The 15,178-nt window shown below is 41.6% G+C and overlaps 1 protein-coding gene across 2 annotated transcripts in view; it reads left to right on the forward strand.

Annotated features, from left to right (window-relative positions):
• The first annotated feature begins 251 nt into the window (after nt 1-251).
• LOC102299467 (complexin-2) overlaps nt 252-15,178 on the forward strand; it is a 65,829-nt gene continuing 50,902 nt past the window's right edge. Inside the window, exons 1-2 of one of the 2 annotated variants that reach the window (XM_005924048.3) lie at nt 252-650; nt 1,422-1,540. In XM_005924048.3, the coding sequence (XP_005924110.1) occupies nt 1,510-1,540 (31 nt within the window). In that variant the 5' untranslated portion in view covers nt 252-650; nt 1,422-1,509. Of the gene's footprint in view, nt 651-940; nt 1,192-1,421; nt 1,541-15,178 lie in introns of those variants that run through there. The other variant, XM_005924050.3, reaches the window with a different exon arrangement.

Below are 15,178 nucleotides of genomic sequence, written 5' to 3' on the forward strand. Positions count from 1 at the left end.
TTTAAGAACACACACACACACACACACACACACATGGGGACACCTGAATGCAAACCAAATGTGGGTCACCTCAAACAAAACGACACCTCCAAACCGAGAAGCGAGAAATGTTGTGTCTCCTAACACCCCCAGCCTATAGCTGATATTCTGCACCACCGTTTTAAGCACACACCGAGTCCCCCTTCTCGTTTCAGAGATGGGAGGGCGGGCTGTAGGACCGAGCAGCCAGCCAGCGTCAGGGCTGAATAATTGATCTCTCTCTATCGGTCAGGGGGACGTTAGTGGGACGTTTCTCTCTCCATCCCTCCATGTGATTCATTCGCTGCTTCCCATCACAGTGTTAACGGCAGCTGCTTCACCCTCCGCAAACCGCCACCCCCTCCACTCCTCCTCCTTCTCTCTACGTGTGAGTGAGTGAGTGAGTGAGTGCAGGAAGACGAAGCGGCAAGCAGGAGGAAGCACCAAGGACGTCCTTTTTCCAGCCCCGGGAGACGGAGATGCAAGGAACGAGCAGTTAGATTAGCCCGTGCTGCTGTTGCCTGCTGCAGGATAAGTTCGTTCCGGAGGGTACTGCAGCTGAAGCTCTGCTCCTCGATCCGTGCTCGGTGTGTGAGTGTGCCAGGAGAATTTCATTCAGGCGCCGGACGGAGGTAAATCGACGCTTGATGCGGCTGCTTCAACACAAGCCAACGGTTTAGGGAGCTATCCACTCGCCGTGGTGCTGAAACCAGGCTCGTAGCTACTAGGAAGTGCATGTGTGCCTCTCCTTTCACACAATCCCAGCACATGCATGCATAAAAGGGGGGTCATTTTGAACATATGTTCCAACTGCAATTTCAGCTGTAGACATGCGTGCATAGCTCGATATTTCTGCTTCATTAACGTGCGAGTAGCTTTTTCTTTTTTCTAATGCTGAAGCGGGATGGCTGAGTCCACGTCCCTCCAATGGAGGATGGAAAGTTTTACCACATGATCAGGAAAAATACACAGGAGTGGTTTAGTCCGGGATTCACATGCGTGACAGCAGACCGTCCTGCCAGACTGAGGGTCTTTCACGGTGCACTTTCTCAGAAGTGCTCTGACTGCAGGCAAAGCTCAGCCGTACACGGTTTGAACGACCGTCAGCTGTCCTGGAAAATATTTTAAAGCAAAACGTTCGAAGATAAACCGCGAGCAGTAGTTTCTGAGCTGGTCAGTAGTTGTGACATGTTTGGCGCTTTTGTGTTCGAACCATTGACCTCGGTGCCCTTCAGTTGGTGCATCGAAGAAATGTGTTTTACACGCAAAAGCACCTCTTGCAAACATTTCAGAAATCACCGTTTCATATTTCAGCTTAACAAATGTAGTATAAAGAGCGTCGACTGTAGCCTAAGCTGAATACACGTCTCCGTGCTTAACGTGCTTGTCGTTTTAATTTGCAGATCTGGCAACAAAGGACTTCTCATCTTCCGCAACTATTGAATGTAACATCGCTCGGATAAGGAAGGCAGGGAATTAAAAGCCATCATCATGAATTTCGTTATGAAACAAGCGCTGGGAGGTAAGTTCTTCCCTTTTTATCCGCTGTAACGACGGATGTGATGAGTGTGAGTCCGCCGATGTTTCTGCTTCTTGTAGAGGTTTAATTACTCTCCAAAGTGATTACTTTTGTATCCAACACCCTCCTTTTCCACGCAAACATTATTGGATTGTCACATCTCAAGAATTTCTCTCTTTTTCTTTCCTGTTTTGCGCTTTGGTGCTTTTTTGCGCATTTCTTCCACATCTGCTGGTGGCTCTTTGCGCGCGTGGCGCAGTTGGCCCCTGTGGCGCATACTTCAGTGAGCTCATGATTTCTAACGGGGATTAAACCAGTGCAGTCAAAGGGGCATTTTATGTTCGAAGAAGTTCAAATTTTTCACCAAGACGAGTTAAAAACGTTTTTATCGTTTTTCAGTCTTACCCATCAAAAACACAGAGATGCCTTTTGACCGGGACTCTGCAGCGACTCCTTATCACGAGATGCTGAACGCACATTTTCCACCTGAGGGAGAAAAGATAATCAAGGCACAATCTAATCTTAAATAATTTTCTAATGGCTTGTGCTGCAGTGAATCCCTGAACATGTGAATACCAAAACAGAGTAATGAATTTTGAAGGGGTATGAACTTGTTATGAATATGCAGACAGTGCAGTGGAAGGTGAAATGACGGAGATGGTTTTCACAAAGCAGCGGATGGTTCGTGATGATTCGTGGGACAGTTCAAAGAATGAAAGTGGTTTACCTTCCCCCTGAACAGCAAAGGTACCGAAAGGCTGTTTGACTTTTCAAGCACATGTAAGCTGCGTTTGCGGAGGTCGCTTTGTGATCAGAGCAGTTAATCTCTCCAACTGCGTGTCTGTTTTCGACGTTACGCAAAATAAATTAAAAAAAAATCTTAAAACTCGATGACGATGTGAATTATTCTATCGAGGGAGGATCCAACATATTTTAATATGAATCACAGTAAATTTCGTTGAAACGTAATGTAGTACATAATGTATGGCGGGGGATGGCGGGGAATGTTCTTCTGATTGTCTTTATTCATGAATATATAACAGAATGGCAACATTTTCGCTGGATGCTGGATTTAAAATGATGCTTCTGGTATCTGGTGTCATTTTGTGAACTTGTCATTTTGCCAGTTGGACATTTTTTTTAAATTTAATTTAATTTTTTGTCAGTGGCTCATTAATATGGTGACTATGCTACAATGGCTTCTTCTTCTTCCATGCACTCTTTAGCCTTTACATTCCTATAGGAGACAAAAATCTGCCTACTCCACTTTTCTACAAGGAGGTCTCTTCAAATAAGTGCATTCATTATATAGAACATTAAAAACATTTGGATGGAAACTACTAATTAATCATTTACAGAGTAATCAAGTGAAACGCACAAATCAAGCTTTAGTTATTTATTTTAAACATCACAATTCTTTGATGAGCAGGTATTTGTTATTAAAATGTTAAATTTGGGGATTGAATTTCATTTCTTGCAAAATGTCTTTTTAAGGCCATACAGTTTTACAGCTGGATACCCCCACATGTTTGAATTGTGATTCATTTTTACACCACTGTAAGACTCAGAAATCCCACCCTGGCAACCCTCCACTGCCCACCATATGGACAGCTACACATGCATGTTTTTAACAAGTTAAAAGATTTGGAGAGCTAGTCGCTGGTCAAATGCAGTGAAACTGTGAAATGCAATGCTAGTGTATTACAGTAAGACAAAGCAAGCATGCTAATATTACTTTTCCCACAGCAAGAAGATCAGCTCATTGCCTGTCTCACAGACTTTTGTTTCATGAAGCTCTAAAAAAACAAACTAAAAGCCAGTTTGAAATTACTGTTACTGGACATCCTGCTTGCCACCTTTTCCCCGATTCTTCTTCCGCCATGATCTCCAGATCCTTAGCTAACATCTTCTTAGAGGTAGCTGAAGATCACAGTTGGGTTGCAGTTTGACGTAGTGCCCTAAAGGCTGTTGTAACCAATCATCCCAAGTTACATCATGCAAAAACAGGAGCAGCATAATGCTCCCTGTTACTAGTCAGGGTAGCATCAAAGCAATCTGGAGGCATTTACTGAATAATCAAGTGAAATGCAAGGTGAAATGGGTGCGTAATCTTCTTTTAAACCTTGAGTGCACAGCTTTTGTCTCCCACTTCTGGCAATGATCATCATCAGAGGCACAATGACAAGTGCAGATGACAAGGACTTTTTAAAAAATATACCTTCATCGCTCCTCTGAACAGCAAATTTCTTTTAATCTCAAATACCTGAAACTTTTTTGGGGATCTTCCTACTTGCTGTTGCTTCTCTCTTCAGTGATGTAAAAGCAACCATCACTGATGTAAAACACACAGCTACTTGTGTTCCAGTCTATACGATCCTAGACAAATTCGTTAAGAAATTGTTATGATTCAGGCAAAGAAAAACCCATAGAATACTTATAATTCAATGGCACTGATGATTAATATTGCATCGAAAAGTCTACACATGTAAAATATTTATTATATGTACTTACGAAGCTTCCTGTTTTGTGTTTTTGACAGGTTCCGTAGCAATGTGTTCATCATGTGTTCAAACATTTGGCTGTTAAGTTAGTGGGTGTCCTGGGAGCTGCAGGTGCCCACTGCCAGGCTGGTACAAAGCTCCCCGTCAATAAAAACGAGTCAAATCTGCTGAACCGCACATAAAAGAAACTGCACACATGAGGAAAATCAGGCAGGCTGTGCCAAGGTCTTCACCTTGAGCAGAGTATTTCTTTCCATCTCGGGGAGCAAGTTTTTTGTTTCCTTCTTAAGAAGTAATGAGTTTTTAGTGTGCAGTGGATTAGCTGTGAGCTATTATCTCACTTCTCGTTCTCTCTGCGCGCTCTTAGGAGAAACTCACACTCCATCTGCTCCCATCTAGGCACCGATCTGTGCTCTGTCTGTTTCATACGCTGAAGAGAAAGGTCGCCTTGCAAGGTGTACTCATCTGCCATCCGCGAACCTTTTGTCCTTTGAAATGCAAGTCATAGATCAGGAGGTCTCAAAAATGTTTTCATGTCAAGGATCCATGCAGAGAAGACTTTGAAAAAGATGTTAGAACAAATACGCTGGCTTGTGTTTGTGTGTTTACTCTGTCAATCAAAGTTTGTGAGTACTGATAGAGTAATGATGCTAACCAGTGGTAACTACATACTCCATCCTCAACCCCTCATCCTCCATTTTGGTGTATTTTGACATATAACTCTGTACAACACTGAGCTGTGAGGCAGGAGACACCCAGAGAGGCAAAAACAGAAGTTGTCACAAAACATCCTCACTGTTGCACCTATATCCACTTCTACCCAAGTCCCCTGCTATCATAGAGAGTATAAAAGATGTGATGTCACTCACTGGCAGTGTTGGTCAAGTTACTTGAAAAAAGTAATCAGTAACTAATTACTGATTACTTCCCCAAAAAATTAATCCCGTTACTTTACTGATTACTTATTTTCAAAAGTAATTAATTACTTACTTAGTTACTTAGTTACTTTTTAAAAACACGATTTACAACCTGAATAGGTAATAAAGCGATAGATCTTTCAGCCCAATTCTACTTTTTCTGCATAATCCTACATCCTACTCCTACAAAATGTAATCAAATGGAAAAGGTTTCTTTTTTAAACTTGTTTTATTAGTTTTAATCTTTTAACTTTATGCATCAAGCAAAAATTTAATTATATGCACCATTCTCTGACTTGAATAAATTAGTTTAACATCTAAACCTATTTTCTGCACATCCCAGCACATAAAATAAAATATTTTTTGTGTTTACACTCAGTCTTTCAAATAGATGCAAGTAAAACACAGCAGAAAATAAATAAAGTCAAAGACTCAGCGGTCCTGTTGCTCTATTTTCACCTGTAAAGCAGGAGTGGGGCAGGCGGAGGTTTACCCTGGTGCAGGTGTGCCGCGGTCAGTGGAAGAATCCCCGAGTTTCTCTGTGAGTTTCCCATTACGTCGTTTCGCACCGGGGCTTGTTGGCAGTTTAGGGGTTTTTTTGCTGTAAAAAGAAGTTTTCTTCCCACGCACAACGGACACTAATGTTTTTGTCACTTTTTATGAAATCAAACTCAAAGTAAGGTCAGTACATCCACGCTTTAAACGCTGCATGCTCATACTCTCTCCCACATTCGATATATTATCCATCGTTGATCTGCACACAGCTGTTGTCACGAACGGCGCACTCGCTTACGTCACTGTCATGAGACATTCTCGCAAAAAATCACAGTTTTAGTAACGCAGTAACGCAGCGTTACTACGGGAAAGTAACGGTAATCTAATTACTGTTTTTGCAATAGTAATCCCTTACTTTACTCGTAACTTGAAAAAAGTAATGAGATTATAGTAACGCGTTACTTGTAACACGTTACTGTAACACGTTACTGCCCATCTCTGCTCACTGGCGAGTAAAGTCCTGTTATGAAGCCTTAAGCTGTGTTTTTTCACCTTCACCATCTTGGTTGCTTGAAACTGGACACGGCAAGGGAGTGGTGGATCTGTGTCACGCCGGGGAGTGCCGGTGTGTTTGTTAAAGTGGACCCAAAAGCAGACACTGGAGGCAAGGAGCTGGTTTGCAAACAGAAGGCGAGCCTTTATTTCGGCTGAAAACGTGAAACTATGAAACACCAAGCATAACTATAAAAAACTATGACAAACCTATGACTGACCATGATAACAAAAGGTTATCATGATCAGACGCCCTGACAATGAACAGTAAGAGACAAAGGACTTAAATACACACATGAGGTGATCAGGGGAAGTGGAGACACATGAGGAAACAGCTGACTAGGATGAACATAATGATGCACAGGAAATGTAAACTAAAACACAACGACATGAAAACTGGACTTTCAAAATAAACAGGAAAACATGACTAGACACAGGCATGACAGCATTAACCAGGCAGACCAGAAACATGACACATAAGACACAATAAACAACAATGGGAACTTTAATACATGGGAAGACGACCCAAAGGAGATCTACTAAACAATGAATAATAACTACAACTAAGGAACCTAGGACCTAATGCCAAAAGGACTAACTATAAACAATGAATATCAAAATACGACCCAGGACTGTGACAATCTGACTGTGAATTTAAGAACACTGCACCCTGATCGGTTAAAGACTTGTGATTCAGAAGTTGTTGACTACCCTGGATGATCCTCCATTCTGACTGTTATACTGACTAAAACTTACAAAATGAACTTCACACTTTAATCAAAATAACCTGAAACTAACATCAGAGTCCTTAAAATCATCCGGAAAATATTTACTGAGGTCAGAGAGTGAGGGAGGTGCTCCACAACACCCTAAACCAGCGGTCCCCAACCCCCGGGCCTCGGACCGGTACCGGTCTGTGAGTCATTTGGTACCGGGCCGCGAGAGTTGAGGCTCAGGTGTGAAATGTATGGTTTTCAGGGTTTTTATCGGTTTTCAGCGTTATTTTGTTATCGTTTTTATCGTTTACTCGTTTTCCTGGGTCTTTTCACGTGTGTTATGAATAAATCTTCTTTTTTTCGGTACCGGTACTAGTTTTATTTTGTTGTATTTATCCGCGACACCTTAAAGGCCGGTCCGTGAAAATATTGTCGGGCATAAACCGGTCCGTGGCACAAAAAAGGTTGGAGACCGCTGCCCTAAACTATTCAGATCAGTTTCTCAAATGTGAATTTAATCATTTATTATTCATTTATTTCTTGATTATTAACTGGATGGTGAAACTTAGTATGTCAGCTAGCTCAGAGAACATGACTAAATAATCCTGCCATGCCCAGTGGCTGGATATTAGCTTTCTGTGGAAGCGTAACAGTTCATTCCTCTGACTAGTCAATATGCCACCTAAGTGCACCATAGTGCTGCAGTGACTCTTTCTGGTGTGGTCTATATTGAACAGATCAATGTAGCATAATTAACTGCCTTCTGCTGTTTCTAGTCACTTTTCACAAATATATAATTTTAAACTCACCTAACACAGCTAATCCAGCTATGAAATGATTAATAGTCATTCATGTGCTTTCTTTCATTTGGCCTCCTTAGGCTAGTTTCAAGATTATGCATATCAGTTTTTAAGTGTCAAAAATAATTGCTTTTGTTAATTTTGCAGGATTTGTTTTAAGTGTTGTTTTAAGTGTTTATATGAGGGATTTTATGCTTGTTAAAATATTTTAAACTAATGCTGAGAGTAACCACAATCAGATGTGTATAGCAGAACAAACAGTGTTTGCAATAACCAAAATAAATCTGCTAAAAGAGATTCTTAATTTGTGCTTCACAGACAATCTGGCAACTCACGTGATTTGTGACAAACACACTAAACATATGGATTTGTATTTTCACAGTGAAGGTCCAGTGTCATGCTAATTACAGAGAAACAGTAAAAAGGGTGAGGACACAATGAGTGTGACGAAGAGTTTGACTGTGTGAGTGTGTACAGTCTGTGTTTGATTGACATCACATCACCCTATCATTAGCCGTCATGTACCAGTGTGGGTGAGGCAAATTCATCATTATTATTATTAAAACATGTAATCCCGAACAAAGCTGAACCCAGATTCAAACTTTTATCGAGCCAGAATAAAAACAGCGTGAGGAAGAAGTGAAAAAGAGAAAGAAGGTTATGAAAGTGAGACCTTCTTCCTAAGCATGCAATCCTTCTGTGTGTTTGGCTTTGTTTACATCAGGTTTAGCTCTCTAACCTTCACTTCTCCAAGGACATATTTCAAAACGGTTCCTGCTTCAAACAGTTATGTGTGGTGGAAATATGACACAAAATAAAAGGTTTCTTATACACATATTACAATGTACAACTTGTATGCAGACTAAACATTTTATTGGGATAAATCCCACCCTGAACTTCCTGGATCTGTGTTTTAGAACTGCTTGATACAGCTCATTAGTGTCACATAGGGAGAAAAAAATCAGGACAAATGAGGAATTGATTTGATCTCCATTGCTGTTAAAGCAATGTGTGCATGTTTGTGTGTGCATGTTTGTGTGTGCATGAAGAGCTCTTATCTCAAAAACGGGAATCCATGCCAGGGGGCAGAGGGAAGGATTTATTCCAAATGACATCATCAAAAGTGCTCGTAAAGAGAAGTCAGCTCTCTCACTCTCACCTCTTTCTCGCAATAACGCTGCAGTTCCATCTCCTTCCTCCTCCCCCCCTTCTCTTCTGGCCTCCTCCTGCCCTCAGCCTTGGAAGTAAATGAGGTGTAGGAGGAGATGAAAAGTGACAAATTGATCTTTAAAACTTGGTGTTTTATCATCAGCCGCTGACGGCAGATGTTGTAAAGTCACGCTGCACTGTGGACTGGCAGAAGCTGTAATCTCTCTTTAATTGGAGTTGTTTTCTGTCCTCAGCAGCCTCTGAGTCTCTCTCTCTCTCTCGCCTTCCAGCCTGACCTCAACACAGAAATGACAATAGCAGCTGATTTCTTTTTTTTTGAAGGAAGTTAAAATGCACTGGAACGGTTCACAGCCGAGTGTGAAGCAGCGGGAATGAGGATCAGCACCTCCAAATCTGAGGCCATGGTTCTCAGCCGGAAAAGGGTGGAGTGCCCACTCCGGGTCGGGGATGAGTTCCTGCCCCAAGTGGAGGAGTTCAAGTATCTCGGGGTCTTGTTCGCGAGTGATGGGAGAAGGGAGCCGGAGATCGACAGACGGATTGGGGCTGCAGCTGCAGTAATGCGGACGCTGCACCGGTTCGTCGTGGTGAAGAGGGAGCTGAGTGTAAAAGCGAAGCTCTCAATTTACCGGTCGATCTACGTCCCTACCCTCACCTATGGCCACAAGCTGTGGGTAGTGACCGAAAGAACGAGATCGCGGATACAAGCGGCAGAAATTAGCTTCCTCCGAAGGGTGGCTGGCCTCTCCCTTAGAGATAGGGTGAGAAGTTCGGCCATCCGGGAGGGGCTCAGAGTAGAGCAGCTGCTGCTCCACATCGAAAGGAGCCAGCTGAGGTGGTTCGGGCATCTGACAAGGATGCCCCCTGGGCGCCTCCTGGGTGAGGTGTTCCAGGCATGTCCCACCGGGAAGAGGCCCCGGGGCAGACCCAGGACACGCTGGAGAGATTATAACTCTCGGCTGGCCTGGGAACGCCTTGGTATTCCCCCGGATAAGCTGGAGGAGGTGGCTGGGGAGAGGGAGGTCTGGGCCTCTTTGCTTAGGCTGCTGCCCCCGTGACCCGGCCCCGGACAAAGCGGATGAAGATGGATGGATGGATGGATGGAAGTTAAAATGACTGGTGCACATGCATGTGTACATAAGTGCATGTAAAATGTCTGACCTTTGTAGAAAGGCGACAGAAGTGGTGGAGAAACTCATTGCAGGAGAAAGTTTGGACCAGTCAGCCTCATATGAGAAACTATAAGCCACTGAGTTTGCAGCTATGGATGCTGTTCAAATGTGATGAGATGGATGGTTCCCTCAATCCTTTTTTATTGAAGGTGACTTTTTTCAGTTTTTCATTCACTAGCGGCTTGCTAGCTTTCAAAGCTCATCATTCTCCGATTTCTGTTTTTTTTTCCTTCTTTGCCATCGCATCATCTGATTAGCTGAAGTTGTGGTAAAAGGTCATAGAAAAATGATTTATACAATTTTATGATTTCTAAAATTTGTATTTATTGGAAGTTTCAAATCATACTTAAAGGTACATTTTGTAATTACCCTTTCACCACCAGGGGGCAGCGCTTTACCTCTGAGTGTGTTGATGTTGTTTGATGTGTGCTGCTGTTTCACTTTTGATATTTTTTGGTTTTGCCCGGCTGCCACTGAAAGGTATTCATGTGCCTGGTTAAATTAAAGTTACACTAACTCAGTGTACCATCTTGTGGTGCAGGGTGGTATTACGCCATCACTGACACAAACTGGAACAAAACGTTTACCTCCAAAGTAAAGGTTGTGGCTTATTTCTCCAACCAACATGCACACATCAAAATGTGCAACTTTTACTTTGAAGGTAAACAGTCTCTGTTTTCTGTACTCTGTACTCAATTTCACCACTGCTAGCAACCAACCAAGGTTTTGGTTGCATCACTGTATCCCTCTTTGAGACCAAACCTTTACTCCACCTCGTGTCACTACCTCTCTCCCTTCCACATCACCCCCTCCACCCACCCTCCCAGATCAGCTCCCTAAGCCTCTCTTATTTTACTGGATCACTCATTTTATCCCTTCTTTGCTCTCCCATCCTTCAATTTAACTTTCCATCTATTTCTTTCCTGCCATCCTCCTTCACCGATTACAGTAAATCTGAAGGGCGAGGCAAAGAAACCTCAATCAGGCAGCCACAGGGGAAAGAAGGATATGTTTGTCTGAATATGTGTGTAGGTGTGTGTGCATGTGTGTGTTTCTTAGTGTGTTTTTTGTGCGTGGTGACAGAGGGATAGAGAGGGAGTGAGCTAGAGGGAGAGAGTGACAAAGTCTGTGACAAACAGAGAGACTAGGGTGGACCTTAGTAGTTGGCTTTAGCTGGCATTAGATGATAAGGTAGGGGTGTGTATCTGTGTTTGGTGTGTGTGTGTGGTGTGTGTGTGTGTGTGTGTGTGTGTGTTGTGTGTTGTGTGTGTGTGTGTGGTGTGTGTGTGTGTGTGTTTTTCTGGTGTTTTTTTTTTTTTGGCTTCCAAGTAAGACTGCAATCAGAAATGACAAACACCAAAACAGCAAGCAAGCAAACAACTGAATGGCAACAAAGATGCATGAACACGGACACACACAACAAGAGAAAAACATCACATTCAAAGTTAGTGACATGATAAACAAACCAATGATCATACACACGGCACACACGACACACACACACACACACACACACACACACACCCACACACACACACACACACACACGCACACACGCACGCACTCTGGGGCCATAATCAGTGGGATGCGACGGGCCTCGTGCCCCCAGCTGTAAACCACAGGAAGGCAAACTGCACCACAACAATGCAGATACAGCAGCCTGCAGCTTCACATATCCACTTGGCAAACATGTAAACATTCTCTAGACAAACTTCTGTGTCAACAGATAATAACACTAGGGAATGCCAATACCAACATACACATTCGAGGGACGTAAAAGAACGCCCACAATACTGTCAGTTTTCAGCTCCAGCTCTTCTCTGTGACACGTTTCTTATCTCATAGGTTACTTGTGATTTACCAGCAGTATGTGATTTAAAAGAGAAAATGAATTTTACGTGTACATTTTGTGTACAATTGCTGTCAAACATAGCGACTACCTCTGAATATGACTTGTGCTTTCAATGTCCAGAGTACAAGTGCGTATGGACTGAAGGTAGTCCTCAAAAGTAGTTCAGCTGTGGTAACAAAGGTCAGAGACGTGAACCAAGAGCGCACAGTATCAGGTACGGACAGGAAGAATATTCTAACATTCAGGCATCCAGTGATTTCCAAATGGGTTTCCATAAAAACTGGAAGACAAACAGACCTATCCTAATTTTCTATCTGCTTTTAAGATCTGAGTCTCAGTGTTTATCAGAATTTCTGACTGATCATAGTTATGTCATGTCTCATTGCATCCCTCTGATTCTCAGCGGTTTACCTAAAAATAATGTTTGGTACTCATAAACACATCTTTATATTTGTACTGATTACTTCACTAGGCCTACTGAGAAAAAGAGAAAAATGTGCAAATTATTCTATGGCCAAGCTAAACTTTTATGACTATGTGCAATATTACAGTCAGTATAAGCACTAAACATCTGACGAGTGGAGGGACACATAAGCCAATCTGACAGTTCCGTTATAAGCTCATCTGTAGTCGTCATATAAAAAGCTTTGAACCACTGCTGAAAATAACAGCATCGCTACATTTAGTCGCACAAATACTCACATAAAGTGCGTATGTTAAGCTAACGTGGGTGCCATGTTTGTGTGAAAATACAGTCCACATAGAGTTGTGCAAAAAAAAAAAAAAATGCATTAATTTGAAGTGTCATGACTAATAGTGACAGTGTTACTGTGGCTGTGCGATTACATAGGTGATAAAACATAATTATCCTAAAGGATTAATTAGGATTAGCTGGAGAACCCTGGAGCATATATGTCTGTATGAAGATATATAACTCCCACATGACCTTACTCACCCGCTGATGCTGTTTGCTCGTTCAGACAGCGCCATGAGTTTCTGTATTGCACATAATTACTTTTGTGCTTTCAAATCACACTTTTCTTAGCACTAATGTGGATTTCCTTTCCCTCAAAGAATCCTCAAACAAACCTACATTTGTAAATTAATGGCTTTTCCGTGCCCTCTACTCCATGCTTTTACTCTTTGCTTGTCCTCATAGAGTTCTGCCTTTCGTCTTCCACCCCACTCATCCTCACGCTCTGTCCACTCTCACTAATGAGCCTTAGAGCTACAGGCATGACCTCCATCCTCTTACTGTCCTTAAACAGAGGAGCCTTTGCACTGATAATAGAGAGTCAGTTTTAAAACTGTAAAGGCACAATTTTCTTTTTTTTAGTTATTCTTTCATTTAAACTATTGAAAAACAGGAAACTGAAGTGCGATCGTAAAGCAGCTGAAGTCCTGCCGGCATGCTTGTGTTATTGCAACAAGCTATTTTGGTCCCTCAGGCCTGTAATGAAAAAAAAAAATCATCTGTTTTAAAACATAACTTATTTTATTTAGAAGAGTTGACTATTAAACCACAAGCTTAGATAACACAACATGTAATTTCAACATGACACACTTCCTGCTGGATTTCATGTAAAACCTCCGTGCCCGAGTGTGCAATCTCCGTGAACAATTCAGATGAGTTTCTTCACACTTAAATGGCTTTCAGCTGACTTGGCATATAAAGAATAATGTTTTATGGTGGATATTAACCAATTTTAAGTGAATTCAAAGAAATGAGGCGAGAAGGAAGGCAATGTAATGCTGATAAATTGAGCTGCGGTAATGATATCTGCCATTTTTAGACACCTCCGCTGCAGCAGTTTTTATCATGCGTGGTGCAGAGACGTTTTTTTTAAGAGTGCACATTTCTGAATACACAATTCAGCTCCTTTGAACCACAATGTGACCAACTGCTGTATTCTGGCAGGCTTTATAAATGCATGTTTCATTTATTTATTGTTTTACATATCCCCTTGAAGATGAATTGAATAACTGGAAGAAAATGCATGGATCAGTGGATCAATCTTTACATGAGAAAAATAAATCCCAAATTGCTCACTGTGTCTGGAAACATTTTAAACTAAGTAATTCTGATATATCTTAATCAGATTCCATCAAAATTAGCTAACTTAAAAACATCAACAGTAACGTGGTTCTGAACTACATTATTGTGTAATGGGATTTAAATGTAATATACTAGAAGGCGAAAAGGATACATTACCACCTTCAAATGAAATGTAATATATTTCTATCAGGAGCTGACAGATGTTAGACAAAGGCTAGATGCTAACTGCATATTTGTGTACTCGGCTCTAAAGTTATACTTAAGAAACACTTTCAAAATCACCACGAAAAAGGAAGAATTTCCACACAAAAGATGATTTTTTTCCCTCCACCTGGCTGACCTGAAAGGGCCAATTTAAAAAAATGCCTGCCTGAAGATGATTGATGTATGGATGTTTTACTTGTCATCATGGTCCAGCAAGTCACCCTGAAGGCCTTCATGTCACACTGTGTTTTTGTCTGGGCGATGATCACAGAGCAAGTGACAGGGACTAACCTGGGGGAATTTTCTGAAACTCAAGTTACAGCCCAGTGGTTTCAAAATGGTGTGCAGAGCGACACTGGTGTGCCGTGATACAAGTCCAGATGTGGCATGGGATTTAATGACATCAGATACACAAAAAGTGAATTTATTGTGTCAGCTTTGTGTGCACTTATGTCCCCTTCTGTCTGTTGTGATGAGTCACTATCTCACAAGTTATGTGAGTGAAGAAGAACAATAATCGCATTCTTCTGTAGGCAAAACCACAACTAACTAACAATTCAGATGACCACTTAAAAAACATCACAAAGGCTACCAGCCAGTGTTACAGCTGCAGCTGGACCAGAAATGTAAGCAGCCCTTTCCTGTCATCTGTCAGGGGAAGTTGGCCAAAGCACTTACTCATATGGTATGATTGTTGGCGTTTTCTCTGTTTTCTTTTTATTATTGTAGGGTCTACCTTACAATATAAAGTCCTTGAATTGAATTGAACTGAATTAAATTCTGATTTGGGCACTGGCCATTCTTTTTAACAAATCATCTATCAAAGGTTTTGAAGCAAATTGAGGTGTATAAACACAAGGATACTGTTATCATTTAAAAAGGAAAATTATCTTCCCTTAACCTTGAATAATTCTGAGTCTAACTGCGGCACACAAATAGTCGCGAATCAGAGAAAATGCCATATTCTCACACTGTATTACTATCTTTAAGTGAACAAAAAACAAACATCTGAGCCAAAGCAGCTTATCGTGATATATAATAAAATCTCCACTTATTGGCAAAAAGTGTTAAAAGAGAAAAGCAGCAGTTGACTTGGTGTTTAAGTCAATACAAGTTTGTGAAAATCTGACATGAGAGGCTTTCAGTGATGCAAAGACAAAAACAAGGTTTTAGTGTGAATCAAAGCACAAGTTTCTCAGGTTACGGGAG

This window comes from Haplochromis burtoni, unplaced genomic scaffold, assembly GCF_018398535.1.
Source record: "Haplochromis burtoni strain Fernald_Lab_line unplaced genomic scaffold, NCSU_Asbu1 Contig_73, whole genome shotgun sequence".
NCBI lineage: Eukaryota > Metazoa > Chordata > Actinopteri > Cichliformes > Cichlidae > Haplochromis > Haplochromis burtoni.